The 23035-nt window shown below is 44.7% G+C and overlaps 1 protein-coding gene across 4 annotated transcripts in view; it reads right to left on the bottom strand.

Moving 5' to 3' along the window:
• Positions 1 to 23035, bottom strand: part of KLF12 (KLF transcription factor 12) — a 235750-nt gene that overhangs the window by 136728 nt on the left and 75987 nt on the right. For 3 of the 4 annotated variants that reach the window (XM_079972930.1, XM_079972933.1, XM_079972931.1), the window contains exon 2: positions 9217 to 9305. In XM_079972930.1, coding sequence (XP_079829056.1) covers positions 9217 to 9282 — 66 coding nt within the window. In that variant the 5' untranslated portion in view covers positions 9283 to 9305. Of the gene's footprint in view, positions 1 to 9216; positions 9306 to 20110; positions 20178 to 23035 lie in introns of those variants that run through there. The other variant, XM_079972932.1, reaches the window with a different exon arrangement.

The raw sequence follows: 23035 nt of genomic DNA, 5'->3' as shown, positions 1-23035 counted from the left end.
AGGGTTTCGCAATTAGCTAGTTACCGAGGACCCCCTATTTTTCAAAAGCCAAGCCACGGTTCTAGTCTAACTGTTCTTTCAGAGGATAGCTCCAACGTGACCTCTCATACTGAGCTCTAAGAAAGAAGTGTTGAGGAGCAGCAGGAAACGTTCTTCATATGTGGTAGACTTGTAAAAGGGTAAAAGAGTATTGGGAAATAATCCATAATGAATTGAAAAAAATGTTTAAAAGAAACGATGCCTTATGAGGAACGGCCAAGGGAGCTGAGCATGTTTAGCCTGGAGAAGAGGAGGTTAAGGGGTGATATGATAGCCATGTTCAAATATATAAAAGGATGTCTCATAGAGGAGGGAGAAAGGTTGTTTTCTGCTGCTCCAGAGAAGCGGACACGGAGCAATGGCTCCAAACTACAAGAAAGAAGATTCCACCTAAACATTAGGAAGAACTTCCTGACAGTAAGAGCTGTTCGACAGTGGAATTTGCTGCCAAGGAGTGTGGTGGAGTCTCCTTCTTTGGAGGTCTTTAAGCAGAGGCTTGACAACCACATGTCAGGAGTGCTCTGATGGTGTTTCCTGCTTGGCAGGGGGTTGGACTCGATGGCCCTTGTGGTCTCTTCCAACTCTATGATTCTATGATTCTACTCCCCCCCCCAAAAAAATAGAGTCCTTTCTGTTGGGGATAATTCAGACTGAAATTCCCAGGTGTCAAAATTGTTATTTATGTATGCCACTACTGTGACCCGTGCTTTGTTAGCCCAAAAATGGAAAACAAGCGAGGTCCCAACTAAAAAAGAATGGCAACTTAAATTGACAAAACATGCACAGCTTGCAGACTTAACGTATAGAATAAGAGAACAGAGAAAACATACGTTTAGAGAAGACTGGAAAATGTTTATTGAATATATGGGAAATAACTGTGTACAGCTGAAAATGCTGGCACATTAAGATAAATTCAACAGTATAAATAAGTTTTGACGGATGTAATAATGAAATACTGAATGGCATAGTTTTTGTAAAACGTGCAGGGATTGCTGATATGTAAAATGAAATGTGGAAAGAGAAGAAGGAAAATCACTGATATCTTAAGGATGTAAAATGAGTGTTTTAAATTGTAAAACAGAAAATTTAATAAAAATAATATATATATATATATGAAGTTGTAAAACAGGATGCAGCCTGACAATATCAGTCTAACATCAAAGAGGAAGAGAGGTCAGCTTGAGAGGTTAAAGGTACTTTGCAAGCTGTGCTGCACCCAAACTTCCAACACACTTGCCATTGGTGTAGCTGCTCTGATGTCACAGGGGCCTTGAACTAGCAGCTGAGGCTCCTCTTATATGAGCCTACCCACCCATTCACATCAGTGGAGGAGGCTCTCCTGTACTGGGGCTAAGTTTGCTTGCCAGGCAGGCAAGGGTTTATTCTATCATCTGCCCTGGAAGATTTGCCTGGGACCCACCTTAATAATTTTTTTTGCCACCTGTTAAAAATATTGTTTTGATAGGTGCTTTCATTTGATTTGACTGGTCATCATATCTGTTGCTCAGCTCACTTTTAACATGTAATCATTATTATTTTGCCTTTAATATTTTGTTGGAAGCCACCCAGAGTGGCTGGGGAAGCCCAGCCAGATGGGCGGGGTATAAATAATAACTATTATTATTATTACTATGATGATGATGATGATGTTTTGTTGGCCACCATGATAATCCACAGAGAAAAGGAATATATGTTTAACTGAAATAAATAAAAGCAAAACAAGGAGAGGAGAGGAGAGAGGAAGTACCGGAATGTTTTTTGAATTGAAATTCCCATGGTCGATGAGTGATTTTTGTAAAATTAAACTGCCTACTCATTACAGGCTTTTGAATGACACTTCGCTGATGCAAATTGGTTGAGTGGTTTCTGAGCCTTTCAGTGGAAAGCTATTGACCACAGGGAGAAAACACCTGCTATTTATGGTTATGTGATACTTCCAAGTTCATCTAATTCTTCAAACTAGATTATGTTGTTCCCAACGTAGGTTTCAACGGCTTGTACAGAAGCACAGAAATATTACACCTCAGGTTTCACCGAAACAAGCTCTGAATAATTTATTTTAAAGCCTGGAGATTAACATATATCTTGAAGGTTCTCTTTTTAGTCCACAGTTTCACTTGCTAGCGAAATGCCAGCTGCAGCCAACCAGGAGGGACAAATATATTTCCTATTCTAAGTCTATTTCTCTCATTGCTGCTTTGGGGTTTTCCTGTCCCTGCGTTAGCTTCAGCAGTGTTTATATGAGATATTATTAACTCTCAAACCTCAGACACACATTGTAGCTCTCCGAAATAGTGCCATATTAAATCAGGCAATCCCGTGTGCAAGATATATGTAGAATTCCACATGAAATATTTTCCATAGAATGTTGTCATTTGCAATTTGGCAGTCTTGTACAAACCCAAAATGACCATGCATTCCAAGGACTGTGGTATTTTGATGATCTCAGAAGGGAGCACGGTGTGACATCCATCAAAGGAATATAATGCAGCACTGAAACGCAGCGTCAGGTTCCCCCTCCTTTTCCTGTTATATGAAAGTGTGACAGTATGTCATCACGTTGTGGGTTTCCCCACGCCTGCTCTGCATTATTGGCTGGGGAGTACACGGGAAACAGCACAGGAACAGCCAACAAGATGTCTTCCATGCCCAACAATGCCCAGCAGCCCCTGCCAGGATCGCAGCATAGGACACGGGTGGCGCTGTGGTCTAAACCACTGAGCCTCTTGGGTTTGCTGATCAGAAGGTCGGCGGTTCGAATCCCCACGATAGAGTGAGCTCCTGTTGCTCAGTCCCAGCTCCTGCCAACCTAGCAGTTCAAAAGCACGCCAGTGCAAGTAGATAGATAGATACCACTGTAGCGGGAAGGTAAGCGGCGTTTCCGTGCGCTGCTCTGGTTTCCATCATGGTGTTCCGCTGTGCCAGAAGCATGCTGGTCACATGACCTGGAAAGCTGTCTGCAGACAAACGCTGGCTCCCTCGGCCTGAAAGCGAGATGAGCGCCGAGCCACCTAGTCCAGGGGTCAGCAACCTTTTTCAGCCGTGGGCTGGTCCACCATCTCTCAGACCATGTGGTGGGCCGGACTATATTGTGTGTGTGGGGGGGGGAGAGAACAAATTCCTATGCCCCACAAATAACCCAGAGATGCATTTTAAATAAAAGGACACATTCTACTCATGTAAAAACACACTGATTCCCGGACCATCCGCAGGCCGGATTGAGAAGGCGATTGGGCCACATCCGGCCCCTGGGCCTTAGGTTGCCTACCCCTGCCCTAGTTGCCTTTGACTGGATTTAACCGCCCAGGGGTCCTTTACCTTTTTTTATATACCTAGAGTGTACCATGTTAACTACCCTGCCATACCATGAAGCTGCACATTTTCTTTGCTGCAAATTACACGGTGACATGTGGGAACTTGACTAGGGTTTCTTATCCTCACGGGTAACTTTGTAGTCTGTGCTATTTTGTTCTGGTCCCATTGCAATTCTCCCACTAGTCTCAGTAAATTTCAGTAGCCCCAACAAAGGCAACGGAGGAACAGTGGTACCTCTGGTTACGTACTTAATTCATTCTGCAGGTCCTTTCTTAACCTGGAACTGTTCTTAACCTGAAGCACCACTTTAGCTAATGGGGCCTCCTGCTGCTGCTGCTGCTGCGCAGCTGCACAATTTCTGTTCTCATCCTGAAGCAAAGTTCTTAACCCGAGGTACTATTTCTCGGTTAGTGGAGTCTGTAACCTGAAGCATATGTAACCTGAAGCGTATGTAACCTGATGTACCACTGTACTCCAAGGCTGGTTGCCTGAGAACTGCATCCCAATGGAACAATCCATTGCCCTGTCAAATGGGTATATCAACATCAAAACTGGCTTCGCTCCCCTGAAGCTGTTATTAGCCCAAGGTGAAGGAGGCAACTTCTATTGCCGATTTTTGGCAGAGATGGGGAGGACTGGCCTCCCCCTCTATGCACCGAGTCCCAATTCTGATGGTGTCTCCTGTTCCTACTAAAGTGACAATAATACAACTTCAAGTGGCACAGTTTAATTTGGTCTAGAAAATACATTTCATTAAATGACTTATGGATTACCATAGAAAATATTTGCTTCACCTGCCTTCTAGGTCACTATTCCACCAGAAGTGTGATGCTGCGTTTAACATCAAGGCATTGTGTATCTAATGATTATCACCCAATCACTTCAGGGTTGAGAGATACTTATTTTGAATGTCACTGAGCAGAGGGGGTTTTTTATCTGTAATTTTCACACTACTGATTATCTGCAATGAGCATAGTAAAATAAAGAAGCTACAGACATGTATTAGAAGGATTCTAAGGCTGCAGCCCCCCAAAAAACATTAAAAGCACATAGCTTCCCCCAAAGAATAAAGGGAACTTGCAGAGCTACAATTCCCAACACCCTAGGCCAGCCTCTCTCAACCTGTGGGTCCCCAGATGTTGTTGAATTACAACTCCCATCAACCCTAGCTAGCAAGGCCAGAGCTCAGGGATGATGGGAGTTGTAGTCCAACAACATCTGGGTAGTGGCGTAGCGTGGGGGTGCAGGGGGGCCGGCCGCACCGGGCGCAACATCTGGGGGGCGCGCTCGCTGCCTCCGGAGTCGCCGAAGAGCCTCGGGCGCAGGCTGTAGCAGAGCCCCATGTCTCGCGGAACCGATGAGCTGTGCGCACGTCCGGGCTGAAGGCATCCGGCAGGCAGCAGCTCTCAGCGCTGCAGCTGCTGGGCCATGTTGCATTTTCCTCGCCTCTTTGCCCTCCTCCTCCTCTGGGCAAGCGGCGTCGTTTGGGCAGCAGCGCCAGCGGCAACTCGCCTCAGATCACCTGACAAGGACCCGCCCCCGCCGCCGTGGCTACCTTACCGTAAATACCCCAGCCCAGGCAGCAGCAAGAAAAAGCTGGCAGCGGTGGCAGGTTAGGGGTTAGGGGCGCAAATTACTTGCCTTGCCCTGGGTGCTGACAACCCACGCTACGCCGCTGCATCTGGGGACCCACAGGTTGAGAACCGCTGCCCCAGGCAAACTACAATTCCCAGGATTCTTAGGGAGAAGTCACATCGCAACTGGGGGCTGCTTGCTTGTTTTGTTTCACTCCCAACACCCACAATTGCTAGTCTGAATTGGATGCTTGCTTCCTTTCTGTGCAATCAGGGAGGTGTGGGGAGCAGCAAAGTGGGCGCAGTTTCTTCACGTACAGTAACCCACGCTACCAATATTTTTCAGCGCACATTCGGCTGTGAGTCTTTAAGTGCTAAAACTTTAGGGAGGGCATCGTTTCTTCCCCTCCTTACCAAAATTCAGCCTGGATTCCTGAGATCTCTCAGGGACCAAACTTATTTCTAAATTGCACCGGGAGATGCCAATTTCTGGTCCAGAAGGTAGTGTGTGATGTCCAGCACAACTTGGATAAATTCTCAGGCTGCCTTAAAGCTCTTTCCAAGGTGCCTGGAGGCTCAGCGTGGATGAGACTGCTAATACCGCATGACATTTGGCACGCCCAGTGACTTCACGAAGTCCTAATGACGGTTCTACACGTGAACACAAGGGCCTGGTTCTGCTGGAGGATTGCTGCAGGTGTGCCTAATTCATGCTCCCCACCAACAAAGCATGAAACCGCCATTTATCCACAAACTCCTTCTCGCTGCAAACTGCTGGGCCCCGAGACATGTGTAATAATGGCATTCTGTGGTAGCAACAAGGCACAGAGCATCACAAATGGAATGCCGGCGTCTCTAAATAACAGCTTAACAACTTCTCCTTCAAGCATGAAATAAAGACGACAAAATCTGGGAGAGGGAGAGAGGTCTGAAAGATAACTTATGTGAGCAATCATCTCCACAAAGGCGGTAACAAAAATGCCAATAATGCTTAAAAGGAATATCACTCTTTCAGTCCTTGAAAAGTTTAACATACAAACAAGATTATTTACCACTTTTATCTGCCACAGGAGGCATATTCTCATTTTTACTTGACAAAGCACAATACAGAGTTTGCAACAACAAGCTTTGCTGCAGGGTTGTGGAACAAGAGGTGTACAAAAAGGGATGGGAGCTATCCCATCATTTCATTATACATTTTTATTCACGCAAGGCTTCGGTGCAGCTATCTCCACTCACAACACTGGGATTCACGGAGCAGTGCATTAAGTTACTAAGGCAGAAAGTGCAGGCGGAGAGATGACCATTTGGGGGCAAACCTATTCACTTTTTGCTACTATGGTAACATCTAGGTGCATTAGACAGCAGCTACAAAGCATGTGGCCAGCACATTTTCAATAAAGCCACACAGCGGCTTGTTTAGCCCCTAGAAAACTCGGCTCCCTACCTCTTGAAGCTTTGGATGTTGTGAAAAAGCGCCACCAACCAACTGGTGCTGCTTCTTCCATAAACTACTGGTGGCACTTGCCCCTAACAACCTGAAAGGGAACTTGCCACATCTGATGAAGCAGACATCCCTATTTTGGGGCCTATGGCGCAAGGACAGGATTCTGCAGTAGATGGACCTTTGGTCTGATTCTGCAGGGCTCTTAGGTTCTTATGATGCACAAGTTGCATGGCCAAACATAAAAGGACCTCCCTTCAGCTACCTCCATTCAACAGTTAGAGGTTCTCTGGCAAGCATCAGATTCAAGTTTTAATTTCATCGCTATCTACCTGCCGCCCCCCATTTCTATAGATTCTGGCCACCTATTGAGAAACCCCAGCTTAGCTACTCCATGTGAATAAATTGAATTGTTCTGAAGCAACATAGCAGCACAACTATTTTCTAGATCCTGCCTAGATCTCTCTGGTGGAGAGGCAGTCTTAACACATAAAATCACTGAACTAAGTCATGCTTGCACTGATGGAAAGACTCTGAGCCTCCCTCACAGAGGCTTTATGCTGCCATCATAATAATCATTAGTACTACGATTACCTTTCCTTCCACTGCACAGATAGTCGTGGCTTCGTTCTCTCGCTAAACCTAGTTAGAGCTCAGAGGGCCAGGGGCTGTAACTGATAGGAACTCATTCCAAATTCAAAGAGGAGCTGGCGTGTCTCGCATACTCACCCAGTTTTGAGCTAAAACTGCTGCATAACCATGGGGGTGGGACAAGAACCATAAAGGATGATACAGAATTGGGGGACTGGTTCTACCCATGCTACAGAGTGAAGCAGACTGCCTCCATTACAGCGATAAGGAACAGGTGAATGCAGGCATTCATGTCTGAGTGCTGGACCAGAACTTTTTATCCTGATGGCCTGGACCTTTTTAAAATGTTCAGGGTGGGGACAATTGGGCTCGCCTTCAACCCATGGGATTAGAGCTACTGGGAAGGGTCTGTCATGGCCTAGACCCTTCAGGGGATTTTCTAGTCCTCTTAGTCAGTAGAGCATGAGAATTTTAATCTCAGTGTTGAGGGTTCAAGCCTCACATTGGGCAAAAAAAATTCTGCATTGCAGGGTATTGGACTTGATGACCCTCATGGCCCTTTCCAACTCTACAATTCAATGAAAAACAAAACAAACAGGAAAGCACTGAGCTTCTTTGATTATACAGATATAAGGAAACACGTCCAGGCACAGTGTTCTACCAAATCTCTTGGCAAGACGTGGGCCTGCTCCCACTCACCAATGCGTCCTGCAAAGGTGCTTGGGGGACAGGGCCCCGCGTTGCTCCCCACGAACTGAGGGTGTACCTTTGGGAAAACTCAATGCTACCAGCCCGCTGCCCATTGTAAAGTAGGGGTGGGGAATCTGCATCAGCTTCAGGGTTGCATCTCCTTGTGGAATGCTTTCCAGCAGCAGGTGGGACCAGAAGCAAAAGTGGGAAGAACGATAGAATGGATCTTCCATTTTGCAGGAGGACCCATTCCAGCCGGAAAAAGATTTCCACACATGTACACCCACCCACCCACACCTTCTTGTCTATCCTCCAAGAGGCATTATTAACAGTCCAATGATATGCAGAGCCCAGGCAAGGGTGTTTATCCTAGGAGTTTATCTCAGTGAAGACCTTACTTGGAAAATCAATACAACCCAGGTGGTTAAGAAAGCCCAACAGAGACTCCATCTCCTCAGAGTTTTGGGAAAGAACGATGTCAATCAACATTTGATGATCTCCTTCTAATCTCCACAATAGAAAGTGTCCTTTCATACTGCAACACGGTGTGGTATGGTGGTTTGGCATCAACTGATAGGAAGTGCCTACAGAGGGTGGTGAATACAGCACAAGATATTATGGGCTGTCCTGTGAATCCGCTGGATGAAATAGCGGAAGAACGTTGCCTCAGGAGAGTGAGGAAAATTCTCAGGGATGATTCACACCCTGGCCGGCACTTTCTTGATCTCCTGCCCTCGGGCAGAAGATACAGAAGCATGATTAGTCGCACCGACAGGGTAAAGAACAGCTTCTATCCATGGGCTGTTAGGCTGCTAAAGGAAAAGATCACAACAGGGCAACTGACTTTTGGATTTGGTGGGTGTGCGTCAGTAAACAAGGGGAATTAAGACTAAGAGAGCTGAGTGGGGGGTGCTCGTGTAATCTCACTGTATACAAGTTGCACAAGTAACAATAAAGTATTTCAATTTCAATACCTGGGGAAGGTTCCCCACTGCCTTTTAAAGGGATGATCAGTAGCTGCAAGCAAGTGGTGAAATCTTGTCCACCACCCCTGATCTTCTCCACAAGGAACCACAGCAAAGCTTCCAAAGGAGCTCAAGGTTTTCCTCACACCCAGTTTGAAAACCAATGGTTTGGCATAGGGATTACCATTGCTGTGTGCTATGGATGTTTTCAACTTCAACTTCCATCATACCTGTCAATTAGTTTTGCTCGCTGAGACTCATGGGAGTTGGACTCCAAAACAACGGGAAGGCACTGCACTGGCTACCCATGGTTTAAGGTGTCATGTTGCAGCTTCCTGATTAACAGAGATGTCTTGGCCAAGTGGACTGGAGGTGTTGAGGAAAGAGATGTTACCTGAGTCGACCAGGAGAAGGGAATTTACACACACACAAAAAAGAAAGTTGCATGTCTGTGGCTGCCACTAATTGGTTGGCACCTTGCAACAAACGCTCCTCTGAAAATAGGGAGAGAAGCAAAGGGAAATCCTGTGAAGGTTTACCAACAACGTGACTAGGCAAAAAGGAAAATGAAATTGTGATGAAAGAGACTCGCACTTACGCCTTGTTCCGATTCCAGCAGCTCTGTTTTGACTCTGACTGCAGGCATCCCATCAAGCATTAACATTCTGCTTCCAATGTGTTAATGTCCTTTAAAGAGAACAAGGAAAACAAGGATGAGCTTTGAGAAGCCATGAAATAACCAGGGCACTTAAACCAATTCAAGACTTCTCGGAAGTTAAAAAAGAAAAGAAAGAAAGTCAAGCAATTCATCAACTGTGTAAGTTTAAATAAATTAGAACATATTACCAAAATATCAACACTGCTTACTTTCTGAGGTCACTTTCCTTACAAGTTACATAACCAGAGCTATGACTATGTCATAATTCCACAGGAAAGAACAGAGTGTGCTGTTGGGCACATCGTTCAGCTTCCTAAGCATCTCAGGTTTTCTTTCTTTAAATAGCAAGTTTCTAGCCATCATGGCTGCAAAGATGTGCTCCAAAAGGCATGGTTTAATGCCTGCTTTAATGTCTGAGAAGTGAGAAAAGTGGCTGAAATTGATTTCCTGTGATAGGGGATGGAAGTTCAGTGCCCTTCGCAGCTGCACCAACAAAGCTCTGCAAAGTAAATTATGCAAATAAGAGACTGTGTGAAAATTTATTAATTTGCAAAAAATAAGTTTAAAAAACAGGGTGTAAGGTTCAGCTTTCTTGTTTCAGAATTCTGAATATCTGGGAGCAGAATTTGATGCATTGGGTCTTCTTCACATACATAAAAGTTTCAATCAAATAAAAGCCTTTACTTGCTTTTAGGAGGAAAAGTCATCCCTAAGGAACACAAAGAAAATGTGGGTTTAGCTAATTCCCTATCGGAGTGGTGTGTGAAGGTGGGGTGCGTGTGTGTGAACTAATAAGTGATTAGGAGTGTTCAACTAAGGTGCTCCAAAGCATGGAAAGAAATCATTCCAGAATTAATCCTCTTCCTAGAAAAAGTTTGTGTTTACTTATTGGGTCCAGATTTCACATCCTAGGGTGTCATCCAGCATCTGTGGCTTGGCCATTAGCCTAGGGTGGAGTCAAAAAGGGGGGGGGACCAGCGAGGCTCTCATTTCAACCACACTCAAAACCTTTCATTTAAAATTGTTCCCTCTTTTGTGAGTTGTGAAAAGCCAACCCTGATATTCGCTGCAAGACGGCCCGATTCTACAATAAAATATCCCTGGAGCCAGACCTGCCTAGCTTAGGATCTGTCAAGCCAAAAGCAGCCCATCAGCCATACATTATAGGCTGCCAGGGGCTTGGCTCCCCCTCCTCAGTTCTTCTTCTTTGCATTTACAGGCAAGAAGCAAAACTGGGAGGTTTTATTGAGCCTCCACAGGCTGGTACACATGGCTGATGTGCCCCTGGTGGGTCACCAACTGTGCAGCTTTGCCAATCGCTGCTTACAGCCTGTAGGAAAATGAAGGATGAGCCAAGCCTGCTATTCTGCATCCCGGAGGTGGTCTTGCCCAAATGGAGAAAGCGGCCCCCTCCCATTGAAAGTAAGCCCAGGAGGGGGCAGAGAGATGGGAGACAAAAGAACCATTCTCAAAGCCAGCCGGCAGGTTTAATGAAGTGTTGGAATCTGATTAGAGGCTAATGTCCCTTTTAGTGCTTTGCACCAATTTACAGCTGATATACTTTAACCATCCCCCCCCCCCTCTGCCCCGACTGCATTAGTGCCTTTTCTTTTTCTTAATGCAAGCTAACCAGAACCTTTGACAGTTTTTCCAGTAATAAATCAACGGAGCCAAACTAGTTCATGTGCCATTTAACACATTTACATTTCGCTCTTGTTTCCAAGGCTTTCGCCACCTCTTTTCCTTGTCCCAAAGCGTATTTGCCTCTTTGCTGCAGCGGGGAGGAAGGACTGGCTTTTGCTCCATACGGCAGGTTTGGGTTGGCATCCCTTCAAAGATTTCCTTTGCTCGGTACCAGTTTGGAGAGGCAGGTAGCTGAAGGAATGCTACACATGGGCATAGCCAGGGAGGGCAGCTGCCCCCCCATCAAGTACAGTGGTACCTCAGGTTACAGATGCTTCAGGTTACAGACTCCGCTAACCCAGAAATAGCACCTTGGGTTAAGAACTTTGCTTCAGGATGAGAACAGAAATTGTGCGGCAGCGGCAGCGGGAGGCCCCATTAGCTAAAGTGGTACCTCAGGTTAAGAACAGTTTGAGGTTAAGAACAAATTAAGTTCTTAACCCGAGGTACCACTGTAAATAAAAAAAACTCAACTAAAAGTAGAAATAATCAGAATATTTGAAATTGTTGTGGCACATTCTAGCAACACAACTGGCAACCCGACTGAGAGGTGGGTGTGTCTTCCACAAACTGACCAATCACGTGGAAGTGCTGAAAAGGATTTCAGTAAATCCAAGAAAACTTGCTTTAGTTTAGATATTTTTAAAAATAAGATGAAAAAAGGTGTGTTCTTTGTAATATTGCAAAATGTTAACCACATGAAAGGTACTCCCTGGTGCTATTTTTTTATTTAACTGCATAATTTTCAAATGACTGAAGAGTTTGACAGATTTTTCTGAGAACTTGGGGTCAAAAGAAAGTAATTCAAAACAACTGCTGTTGAGACATTTCATTCCGAATCTGCTAGACAGAGCCAGACAGAGGATGGTGCCAAGTGGGTGTCCTACCCCTCCCCAACATAAATCCTGGCTACGCCCATGCTACAAGAACTTTTTAAATATTTGGTTTTTAAACAGGGGGAAAATCCAGTGTCTATTTCTATCTCACCAGGAAGATAAATGACTGACACTGTCATTAAAGCATGTTCACATAACTTGGGACCCATCAAGTCAAATGAAACTCGCCAGTCCTGTACAGAAGGCAATTTGGACTTCAGTAAACCTCGTGCATTCTGGTAACAAGTTGCATAGGCTTAGGTTCAAGTTTGGTTAAATCCTGCACATTCTGGCTGCAGAGACACTTTTCTTCCCCCCACCCCACCCCGTCATTTTCTAGCAGCTACAAGGACAGGAAACTGGGCGATAACTATATAATGCTCTAAAGAATGACCCACTGGCTACATGGTGCATGCAGATTTTTGGTTATACAACCAAGAATGTGGAGATGTTCCTTCCATCCTTCCTTCCCTCTTTCCATATTTCTTTCTCTCTCTCTCTCTCTCTCTCTCTCTCTCTCTCTCTCTCCACCCCTTCCTTCCTTCCTTCCTTCCCTCTCTCTTTTTCTCTCTTTCTTTTTGTCTCTCTCTCACCCATTCCTTCTCTCTCTCTCAATCCCTTCCTTCCTCCCTCCCTCCCTCCCTCCCCCTCTCTGTCTCTCTCTCCCCTACTCTCTATCTCTCTTTTACTCTCTCTCCCTCTCCCTCTCTATCCTTCCTTCCTTCCTTCCCTCTTTCCATATTTCTCTCTCCCTTTTCCCTGTCTGTCCTTCCTTCCTTCCGTCCTTCCTTCCCCTCTCTCTTTCTCTCTCACCCATTCCTTCTCTCTCTCTCTCTCTCTCTCTCTCTCTCTTCCTTCCTTCCTTCCTTCCTCCCCTTTCTCTCTTTTTCTCTCCTTCTCTCTGTCTCTCTCTCACCCATTCCTTCTCTCTCTCTCAATCTCTTCCTGTCATGGCTAAAATGGCCGCTGTTTCTTTAATGCTTGAAAAAGCTGGGTCAGCATGAGTCAGCGGCCTGCACCGTATATATGGAGTGAGAAATGTTAGTTTGATGTTGGGTTGGTTGGTTGGTTGGTTAGTGAAAGCTGGTAGTCTAGCATCCCTCCTTTACCACAGGGTTTGCCTTTGCAGATTCCTAAAGCTCGAACAAGGTGGGCAAATGCAGTTATCCAGAACATTTTGGGTTCTCAGTTCTACAAAGTGAAAACAAAAACTTTTGATAATGATGTTGCTAATGCTAATGTTCCTTACTTGTCCAGCTACTGACTCAGGCTGATTTTCAATTGCTTGGAAGTGAATTAAGCCTCATCTTCACTAGAAACTGTATTGGTGTGTTACAATTGTGTGTGAGAAATGGGGTGGATAGGAAGCAGATAGCCACAAAATGGGGCAGGAAAGAGACTGGAATAGGGGTGTGGGTTTTATTGTGTTGGTCAATAGCCAAGGATAGGAGAAGAGCTGGTCAGGAAGCATTTGTAGCAATAAGTTTAAATGGAACAACCCATATATGGCCAACACTTTGGGATCCTTTCCATAGTCACATTCTACCGTGAATGAAAGAGAAAGAACTAGTGCCTGGTGGAAAGATATGAACTGGAACACTGGCTGCATTCAGACAATAAGCCCCATTTCCTTCCATTCTGCAGTGTGGCTTTGGGGGGGAAGGATGGAAGCTCTCCTGCTGCAGTTTCTGATCAACGGCAGCTAGTCATCTTATCTAAACCTGAAAAACAGTGGCTAATCAAAACATTGAGGTGTTTTTTAAGCCAACTTCAAACTATGGATTGCGAAGCCCTCTCGTTTCAAGAAAATGTAGTTAAGATTAACCACAGTTTAGCGTTCAGACATAGCACTCAAGTGCAGTTAAGCAAAGGTTTCCGCTCTCCTTGAACATGTTCTGGAGTAGGAGAGTGGGGAAAGGGCCTGGGGCTTCTTGTAGCTTTTTCCCATTGTGACAAGCCATGGCTCATCACAGTATCATACTCCATTGTCTGCCCCACCCAGAAAGCTGAATTAGAAAATGAAATGCAAGGCAGGGGAAATGTGGAGTAATACAAACAGGAGGTAATGTGCACATTCCTAGAAGTTAGCTTTCAGTGGATAAATCAACCATCAACATGACAGATCCAGTAGAATATGGATTCAAATGTGATCCTAGGAAAGTAGGCTATAATGACTGGTTAAATACTAAAATCAATATATTAGGAACACTTATATGTTGGTGCATAGCTTATCTAGGCAGCTGAAAGTCACATCTTTCACCCTCACACTTTTCTCCAACTGTAATGCAAAATCTGCATTGCTGAATTCTCTGATTTCTCCCAGTCACCAGCCTATCCCACCTGCTCCCCCTACACCAAACCACTTTCTGTTCTGGAAGGTCCCACAGAACTTCAGGGGCCGCAAAGGTGGTAGTGGGAAGGGGGCAGCAGAAAAGTCCCACGGCACAAGCACAAGACAAGCCATGCATCTTTGGCATTAACATTATAAATATAAGGAAACTGAACTGTTAGGTGGCAAAGGCACTGAATACTGACAGAGACATTGCAGGAACAAATCTTTGCATCAGCTGTCACGGCAGAAGATGGAGAGGTGCCTCCACCTGGAAATCTGTGCCAAACAAAGCGTTAGCACTAACCAATGAATTCAGAAGCAACATGTCACCAAGAAAGTCATCCATCAGCCTTCAAGAATTAAGGCGAGGAACTGCTTATGTTCAATGAAAACAATGGCACTTTCCTCCTAAATCAGACCGGAAGGTAACCATTTATTATTGCCAACAGAACTTTGACCTCTAGGTTCTACCATTTCATCCTGGTACTTCTAGCTAAACGAAAACTAACGAAGAGTTTAGTAATGAGAAGGGGCGAAGTCTACTCGGGCAAAAAATTCTTAGGTGAAAAGGACAACAAGTGAATGAAGCAATTGTGATCAAATTCAGAAAAGAAAGATATGAAAGAAGAGCCTTTGGCTGTAGATTTATTCATTCCGGGAAATCAAAGTTTTAAAGCAGCTATATTTTTAAAAGCAAAAAGTGCTTGAAAGAAGTATGTCAAGCGACTTACGAGGAAGAGCAAATATCCCCAAGTGTATTAAGATTTCTCAGTGCAAGCGCCTTTGATAAACTCAAGAGGCACCATTAATTAATTGCTCCCTGTTGCGATTCTAAGCCCTCATTAGTGTGTTTTAGCACAGAATAACTGGTCATGCAGCATGGAGATCTGGCAATGCACCGTGAAGTATTCTCTTCTCACATGCATGACAACTTCGCCTCTGCCCAAGCCTTCAATGTCACCGACAGATGAGCACACTTAACACTTAACCGCGCTGCTCACTTCTACATAGCAGGTTAAGGTTAGGGGTGGGAAATATCTGGTTTTCAACTTTGAAGCGTATCACCAGTTAAACGATATACCAATATATCACGATGTCCAAAATAAGGATGGAGCTGTGTAGAAGCATAGAATGGCTTCACAGTTTTCCCCACAGTGTGATTTTTGCACAGCACACACACACACACGCATCATGATATGCAATATATTGCCAGGTCAAAACAGTTTTGGACAATACATCGCCCAGCCCTGATTAAGGTGGGAAACAAATTGGACCCACTGGTAAGACACTTCGGCTGAAAAGGAAGAGCTTGGAAATGTTCACCATCACTTTTAGACAATCACAGTTTCCTACAGCATCCAGTCTGGGATCTAGGGTTAACAGTACAGTTCAATCTGGGATGTTTAGTGTCAACAGTACAGCTTCATAACCTATGGGATGAAGGTTTTAAAAGTGGTTTCGATGGAAACTGTTTCCCTCTTCTCCCAGAGCAAGGTGCACTTTCAACACCCATCAGCTGACAGACATCGGGAGTGCGCATTGCTTGAGCAAAGGAATAACTGAGAACTCTCTTTATTATTGTCAATATTTACTAAATTAGTGTACTGCCCTTCATCTGTAGATCTCAGCGCAGTTCACTACATAAGAATGCAAGATTTTAAAAAACACAAAATACATAATAAAAACAAGAGCAACACGAAACAACAATCCTGTCCCTTCCCCCAGTTTAAAAGGCTGTAGAATATTAATCAGCCAGAGGCCTGGTTGAAGAGGAACATTTTTGCCTGGCACCTAAAGATGGTGTCAGGCAAGCCTCTCAGGAGAGGGCATTCCACAGACGGGGAGCCACTGCAGAAAAGGCCCATTCTTGTGCTGCCACCCTCTGGACCTCACATGGAGGAGGCACACAAAGAAGGGCTTCAGAGGATGATCTCAGGGTCTAGGTAGGTTCATATGGAGAGAGGTAGTCCTTGAAGCATTACTGCAGTTCTGAACTGGGCCCTGAAACAAACTGGCAGCCAGTACAGTCAAGCCAGGATCGGTGCAATATGCTCCAAGCATCTTGCCTCAGTGAGCAACCTGGCTGCCAAATTCTGCACCAGCTGAAGTTTCCATCTTCAGAGCCAGTCTTACGTAGAACTCCTGATTGTTCCTTTGAAACCAGATGTAGGGTGGGTGATGTGCCCTGCTCCAAATAGCCTGATGGGTCAAAGGGAGAAGCTTGCCAGGCCAAGTTTGGCACACAAGCTGAAGGTCTCCCACCCTGACCTAGTGGAATATTGTCTGAGTTTCACAGGTCTCAGAAACAGAGGCAGGGGAGGGAGGGAAAGCGACAGAGAGAGCTACAGTGGTACCTCGGTTTAAGAACAGTCCAGTTTAAGAATGATTTGGTTTACAAACTCCGAAAAACCTGAAATAGTGTCCCAGTTTGAGAACTTTACCTCAGTCTGAGAACAGAATCCGAACGGTGGAAGGGCACCGGCGGTGGGAGGTCTCATTAGGGAAAGCGCACCTTGGTTTAAGAATGGTTTTGGTTTAAGAACGGACTTCCGGAACAGTTTAAGTTCATAAACTGAGGTACCACTGTATTTCCCAGCTGAGAATCCTACTAAGTGGAGATGCTGGCAACAGAACATGGGACACACACACACACCTTGATGTACTCTATCGTAGAACTACAATCCCTTTTCCTATTTAGTGGTTGATGTATGGAAGTGAGAGCTGGACCATAAAGAAGGCTGATCGCCGAAGAATTGATGCTTTTGAATTATGGTGCTGGAGGAGACTCTTGAGAGTCCCATGGACTGCAAGAAGATCAAACCTCTCCATTCTGAAGGAAATCAGCCCTGAGTGCTCACTGGAAGGACAGATTGTGAAGCTGAGGCTCCAGTACTTTGGCCACCTCATGAGAAGAGAAGACTCCCTGGAGAAGACCCTGATGTTGGGAAAGATGGAGGGCACAAGGAGAAGGGGGCGACAGAGGACGAGATGGTTGGATAGTGTTTTCGAGGTTACCAGCATGAGTCTGACCAAGCTGCGGGGGGCAGTGGAGGACAGGAGTGCCTGGCGTTCTCTGGTCCATGGGGTCACGAAGAGTCGGACACGACTAAACGACTAAACAACAACAATCTCCTTTACTTTCCCCCAACCTTGCTATAATGACTGCATGGGTATTTTAAGTTTCTCTTTCATATGTCCTGTGTGAGAGGGTGTTGAATACACATGCGGTATCCCCGCAGACTAGAAATATTTCCTGCTCCCATTGCCCATGTGTGCATTGACCGGTGATGTCCTTCTCGTTGGGAGACTTTACAGCACTGCGAGGAATAGAACTCAAGGCTTTTAAGACCCTTAAACCATTTCTCCTGATTCCCATTACTTTGCTCCAAGTAATCATGGGGCACGCTAGATTCCCATAAAGCACCAGGAGAGACACAGTTCAAATATTGCATGAACACTTCAATAAATCCAGGACCATTTAGAATTATATCAAAGAACAGCCATTCTACCCGCTGTTCCATGACAGGAATAATAAATCACTAGCTATTAAGAAAAGATTTTGCAACTTTGACTTCCATCATTTATCTTTCCAGCTGTTCATTTAAAAACGTGGAATAAATTCAGTACAGTGAGTGGATCCCTATTTTACAACAACACATGTCTTACTTTCAATGCAAGCCAATTGCTTGGGGTCAGAGCATCTCTAAGTCTCCTGATCCTGTACAATGGGATTAGTGTTGGGCCACAGGGTTTGTGTAGGCTCTTCTGCCTTCTCCAGCATGTATTCCCTAGGCCACCAGCTGCCACCAGCCTTTACCAAGTTGCACTGGCACCATTTTTAACCAGGGGTCAGATCCTGGGGATGTTTTGGTGCAATCTGAAACTGCCAGGGGCAGAGTCGGAAGAAAGAACCACATTAAAGGCATGTGTCCATAAATCACCTCCATGTGCCCAAGCGACTTCTGAGTGTTCCTAACCTTAATAATGAAGGAGTCACCCCACCTTCTGTGGGATTACTTTGCTGGATCAGACTCATCTATTCCAGCATTTTGTCTCCAGCCAGCCAGATGCCTCTAGGTACCCACAAGCAAAACACAAAGAATGATACTTGTTTACCCCTGACAGCTGGTCTTCAGCAGTTGTGCTGCCATTTAACAATTACGACCAATAGGCATTGATAAGCCTGTCCTCTGGAACTTCATCTAATCCATTTTTAAAACCCATCTGAGCTGGCAGCCATCACTTCATCCTTCCCTTAATGAATTCCAAAAATTAATTATGCATTATGTGAATAAGTACTTGCTATGACTAGAACATAGGAACCATAGCTCAGTTTCTAAGGCTGTAGCCATTCCAAGTGATGGCACTGATCCGCCAGTCACTTTTCATCCCTCCAAAAGTTTTTGTATGCATTAAGGAATTAAACCAAAGTGACGATCTCTTTTACAAAAAAGGCAGCTCATGACATCTCATGGTCTGATTCCCAACACTGTATGAGCATTGCTCTGATATCTCTGCTATTTGTAGCAATCATGTTAATAAAACAGCACACTGGTCATGCATACTGAACTGGAATAAACTCTTGCTGTTGTGCAGGCTGGAACATCTATATCTCATCCATTATGCAAATCTCCAAAGAGCAGCTAAGCAGCAGTTAAATTAATGCAGTCAATAAGATTAGCCACCCATCTAAGTTAATTTTCACTTCAGCAAAACAAAAGCAGTCGTTCTGTTTTCTCATTTGAAAGAAATGTTGCTTGTTGCACTTACTTTGAAGCACTCTGCTTCTGCTGTGCTAGATGACCAGGGGGCAAGGGGAATGTTTATACCAGCTCAATCCAGCAACACTTGCAATGCATGACCAAAAAAAATATGACACCCAAAGCTCAAACACTGGCTAGGACCCTAAGATAATTTCAGCCAGGCTGCAATCCTGCACACATTTATTTGAGAAAAAGCCTCAGCGCCTAGGGCTTGCCGATCGAAAGGTCGGCGGTTCGAATCCCCGCGGCGGGATGCGCTCCCGCTGCTCGGTCCCAGCGCCTGCCAACCTAGCAGTTCGAAAGCACCTCCGGGTGCAAGTAGATAAATAGGGACCGCTTACCAGCGGGAAGGTAAACGGCGTTTCCGTGTGCGGCTCTGGCTCGCCAGAGCAGCGATGTCACGCTGGCCACGTGACCCGGAAGTGTCTCCAGACAGCGCTGGCCCTCGGCCTCTTGAGTGAGATGGGCGCACAACCCCAGAGTCTGTCAAGACTGGCCCGTACGGGCAGGGGTACCTTTACCTTTACCTTTACCTACTTAACTCAGTGTGCCTTACGCCTGTGTAAACATGTACAGGATTGAACTGAAAGACGTTACTGGCCAGACGTATTCCAGGACACACGGTAAAAACACACACACAGAAACTAAACAGCACTTGGCCAATACAGTAGAACCTTGGTTCCCAAAGTTAATCTGTTCCGGAAGTCTGTTCCAAAACCAAAGCGTTCCAAAACCAAGGCGCACTTTCCCATACAAAGTAATGCAAAATGGATTAATTCGTTCCAGACTTTTAAAAACAACCCCTAAAACAGCAATTTAACCTGAATTTTACTATCTAATGAGACCATTGATCCATAAAATGAAAGCAATAATCAATGTACTGTACTATAAAATAAATAAGACAGTATTGTAGACGATATAAATTATATATTAAAAAAATCTTATGTGCACTGATGATAGTCATTGTTTGGATGGAGGGCTTTTATTCATTTCTGCAGTCACACAATCAAGCAATCAGTAGCTGAACTGGGTTCCACACAGTCACAAAAACGAAGTCACAAGCCACAGTCACAAGTCAGTCCCATAAAACAAAGAACAAGTCACAGTAAAAAAACAACAACGAAAAGGCCACACAAACAAAAATGCAAAAAATTAGCAAAAACAAAAGCTCCAAATATCACCTCTGTGTTGCGTGGGTGCTCAGAACTCAACAACCGACACACTCAACAGGAAGCCTCTGATTAGCAGCGGGGGACTCAATTTACGAACGGAACACACTCAACAGGAAGCGGAACATGTTCCACTTCTAAGTCAAAGTTCACAAACCGGAACACCTACTTCCGGGTTTGCAGCCTTCTATTTCCAAGTTGTTTATAAACTAGGCTGTTCTAAAACCAAGGTACCACTGTAATGAAATTACAATGAACCATTTAACGTTAAAAGTATTAGAAACAACATTATAAAGGCAAACTCATTTCAACACAGGTTTGTCTGAGGTTACCAATATCTATTTCAAAAATCAATAAACTCATGCCAGTTGTGGTACAGTATATCCAACTTTTGATATTATTGCTTATAGCCCCATGGACTGCAAGAAGATCAAACCTATCCATTCTGAAGGGAATCAGCCCTGAGTGCTCAATGGAAGGACAGATCCTGAAGTTGAGGCTCCAATACTTTGGCCACCACGTGAGAAGAGAAGACTCCCTGGAAAAGACCCTGATGTTGGGAAAGATGGAGGGCACAAGGAGAAGGGGACGACAGAGGACGAGATGGTTGGACAGTGTTTGACCAAACTGCGGGAGGCAGTGGAAGACAGGAGTGCCTGGCATGCTCTGGTCCATGGGGTCACGAATAGTCGGACACGACTAAACAATAAATGTTAATATTCCAACTGCTAGTATCCACAGAACCATAGAATTGTAGAGTTGGAAGCAACCAGGAGGGTCATCTCCTCAGCCTCCAGCAAGGCAGGAATCTTTTGCCCAGTGCATCCCTCTTTCTCTCCCTTTCTCCCCCTGCTGTACCCTTGCACTAGTCAGTGAAACAATATAGGATAAGGCTTGAAGGCACATGAGGCTACCAACTTGCAAAAGCTACGCAGGTCTGGTCAGTGCTTTTGATGAGTGAGTGGGGACTGCCTGGGAACCTGTTGCCTTGGGTTCCATGGCAGAAGAAAGGTGGAGCATAAATGTAGGATTAACCCCCCACCATGCAAAAGAACCTAAATCTCATACCCAGTAATTATTCTAATTTGTAATGAAATGCTGTATCAATACTTTTTGTGGCTAATAGGCAAGTCCATCAAAAATGAAACTGCCGGCTTCTGAGCAAAACTTTTCAGCATCCCAAAGAGTAGTTCCTGTTCATTTTACAGAGCAAACCTAAGCACAGTTGGAGGGAAGAGTAAACAAACAGTGGATGTATACTCTCAAGTTTCAAAAAAAAGAGGGATTGAGGCAGCACGCCCTTTTTTGGGGTGGGGAGGGTGGAATCTGAAAGTTTATGCCTTTATTTATGCCATCAAATTTTGGCTGGCTTTTACATATTGCCTCTTCACTGCCAAGTTGTAAGAAAACATCTTCATTGTTGGTATTCAAATCACGGGGGACCTCTACTAACATTTTATGTTTTAATCACTTCATAATTAACCCTTTCCACCAAATGCTTTACAGTGGTACCTTGGGTTACACACGCTGCAGGTTACAGACTCCGCTAACCCAGAAATAGTACCTCGGGTTAAGAACTTTGCTTCAGGATGAGAACAGAAATCATGCGGCGGCCATAGGAGGCCCTATTAGCTAAAGTGGTGCTTCAGGTTAAGAACAGTTTCAGGTTAAGAACGGACCTCCAGAATGAATTAAGTTCTTAACTCGAGGTACCACTGTATTCTTAATTGCTTCCGAAGACAACTACAGAGCAGTTCTCATTGAGGGAGTTAAGTCTCTTGGTAGTGAGATCTCTCATGATGGGGGGTACTCTTCTGCAAAGAGGTAAACCAAAAATCATCTTACAGAGGCTCAGTTTGCATCTAATGTTAAGCCAAACCCATGGCTTAGCATGAATGCATGGGGAAGCAGGTTGCTGGAGAAGAGACGTTGAAGGAGAACCAGAATCCAGAGGAAGCTGCAATAGTCCCAAGGCAGCCTGAAGTGCTCCATCTCATTGACGTCACATCTGAGCCTCCAGTAGCCCCTCTAACTACACACACATAGATGATAGATAGATAGATGATAGATAGATAGATAGATAGATAGATAGATAGAGAGATAGATAGATATAAATAGATGATAGATACAGTGGTACCTCACAAGACGAATGCCTCGTAAGACGAAAAACTCGCAAGACGAAAGAGTTTTCCGTTTTTTGAGTTGCTTCGCAAGACGAATTTCCCTATGGGCTTGCTTTGCAAGACAAAAACGTCTTGCAAGTTTGTTTCCTTTGTCTTGCAAGTTTGTTTCCTTTTTCTTAAAACCGTGCATTCAGGGGGTGCAGTTGCGACTTGACTTCGAGGAGCAACTCATAGCACGCAGTGTGGTGGCCTTATTTTGAGGTTTTTGAAGACTTTGGTGATTTTTGAAGCTTTTCCAAAATCCGTGCTTCGCAAGATGAAGAAATCGCAAGACGAAAAAACTCACAGAACGAATTAATTTCGTCTTGCGAGGTACCACTGTAATAGATATAGATATATCACTGTGTCATAAAAAAAATATCAGTAATAAAAATATAAAAAGTGAAAAACTGACATCAATTAGCCATTGTGGAAGGTTGTATTGCATGCATAGATCTGGTAGAATAGAAAAGTTTTCAGCAGACATTCATTCATTCATGATTTAAAACTTAATTTAAAAGTTGACACAGAAGGCACCTGCTGAAATTCTACTGGCAGAATATTCCACAGGACTGGGCGGATGACACTAAAGACTTGGTTTCTTCTTGTTCTCAAACAAGCCTCATCAACTTGGGGAACTACCGCCACCATTCCTGTAGATGATCTCAGTGATGGAGCCAGGATATAAAGGTTCAGGTGATTCCTGGGGTACCCATGACTCTTTCACCAAAGATCCCAGAGTGCCTTATGTCCATATGGTTCCCAGGTTGCTTCC

Source organism: Podarcis cretensis, assembly GCF_951804945.1.
Source record: "Podarcis cretensis genome assembly, chromosome: 4".
NCBI classification, from domain to species: domain Eukaryota; kingdom Metazoa; phylum Chordata; class Lepidosauria; order Squamata; family Lacertidae; genus Podarcis; species Podarcis cretensis.
This window is presented reverse-complemented; position numbering and strand designations above follow the sequence as displayed.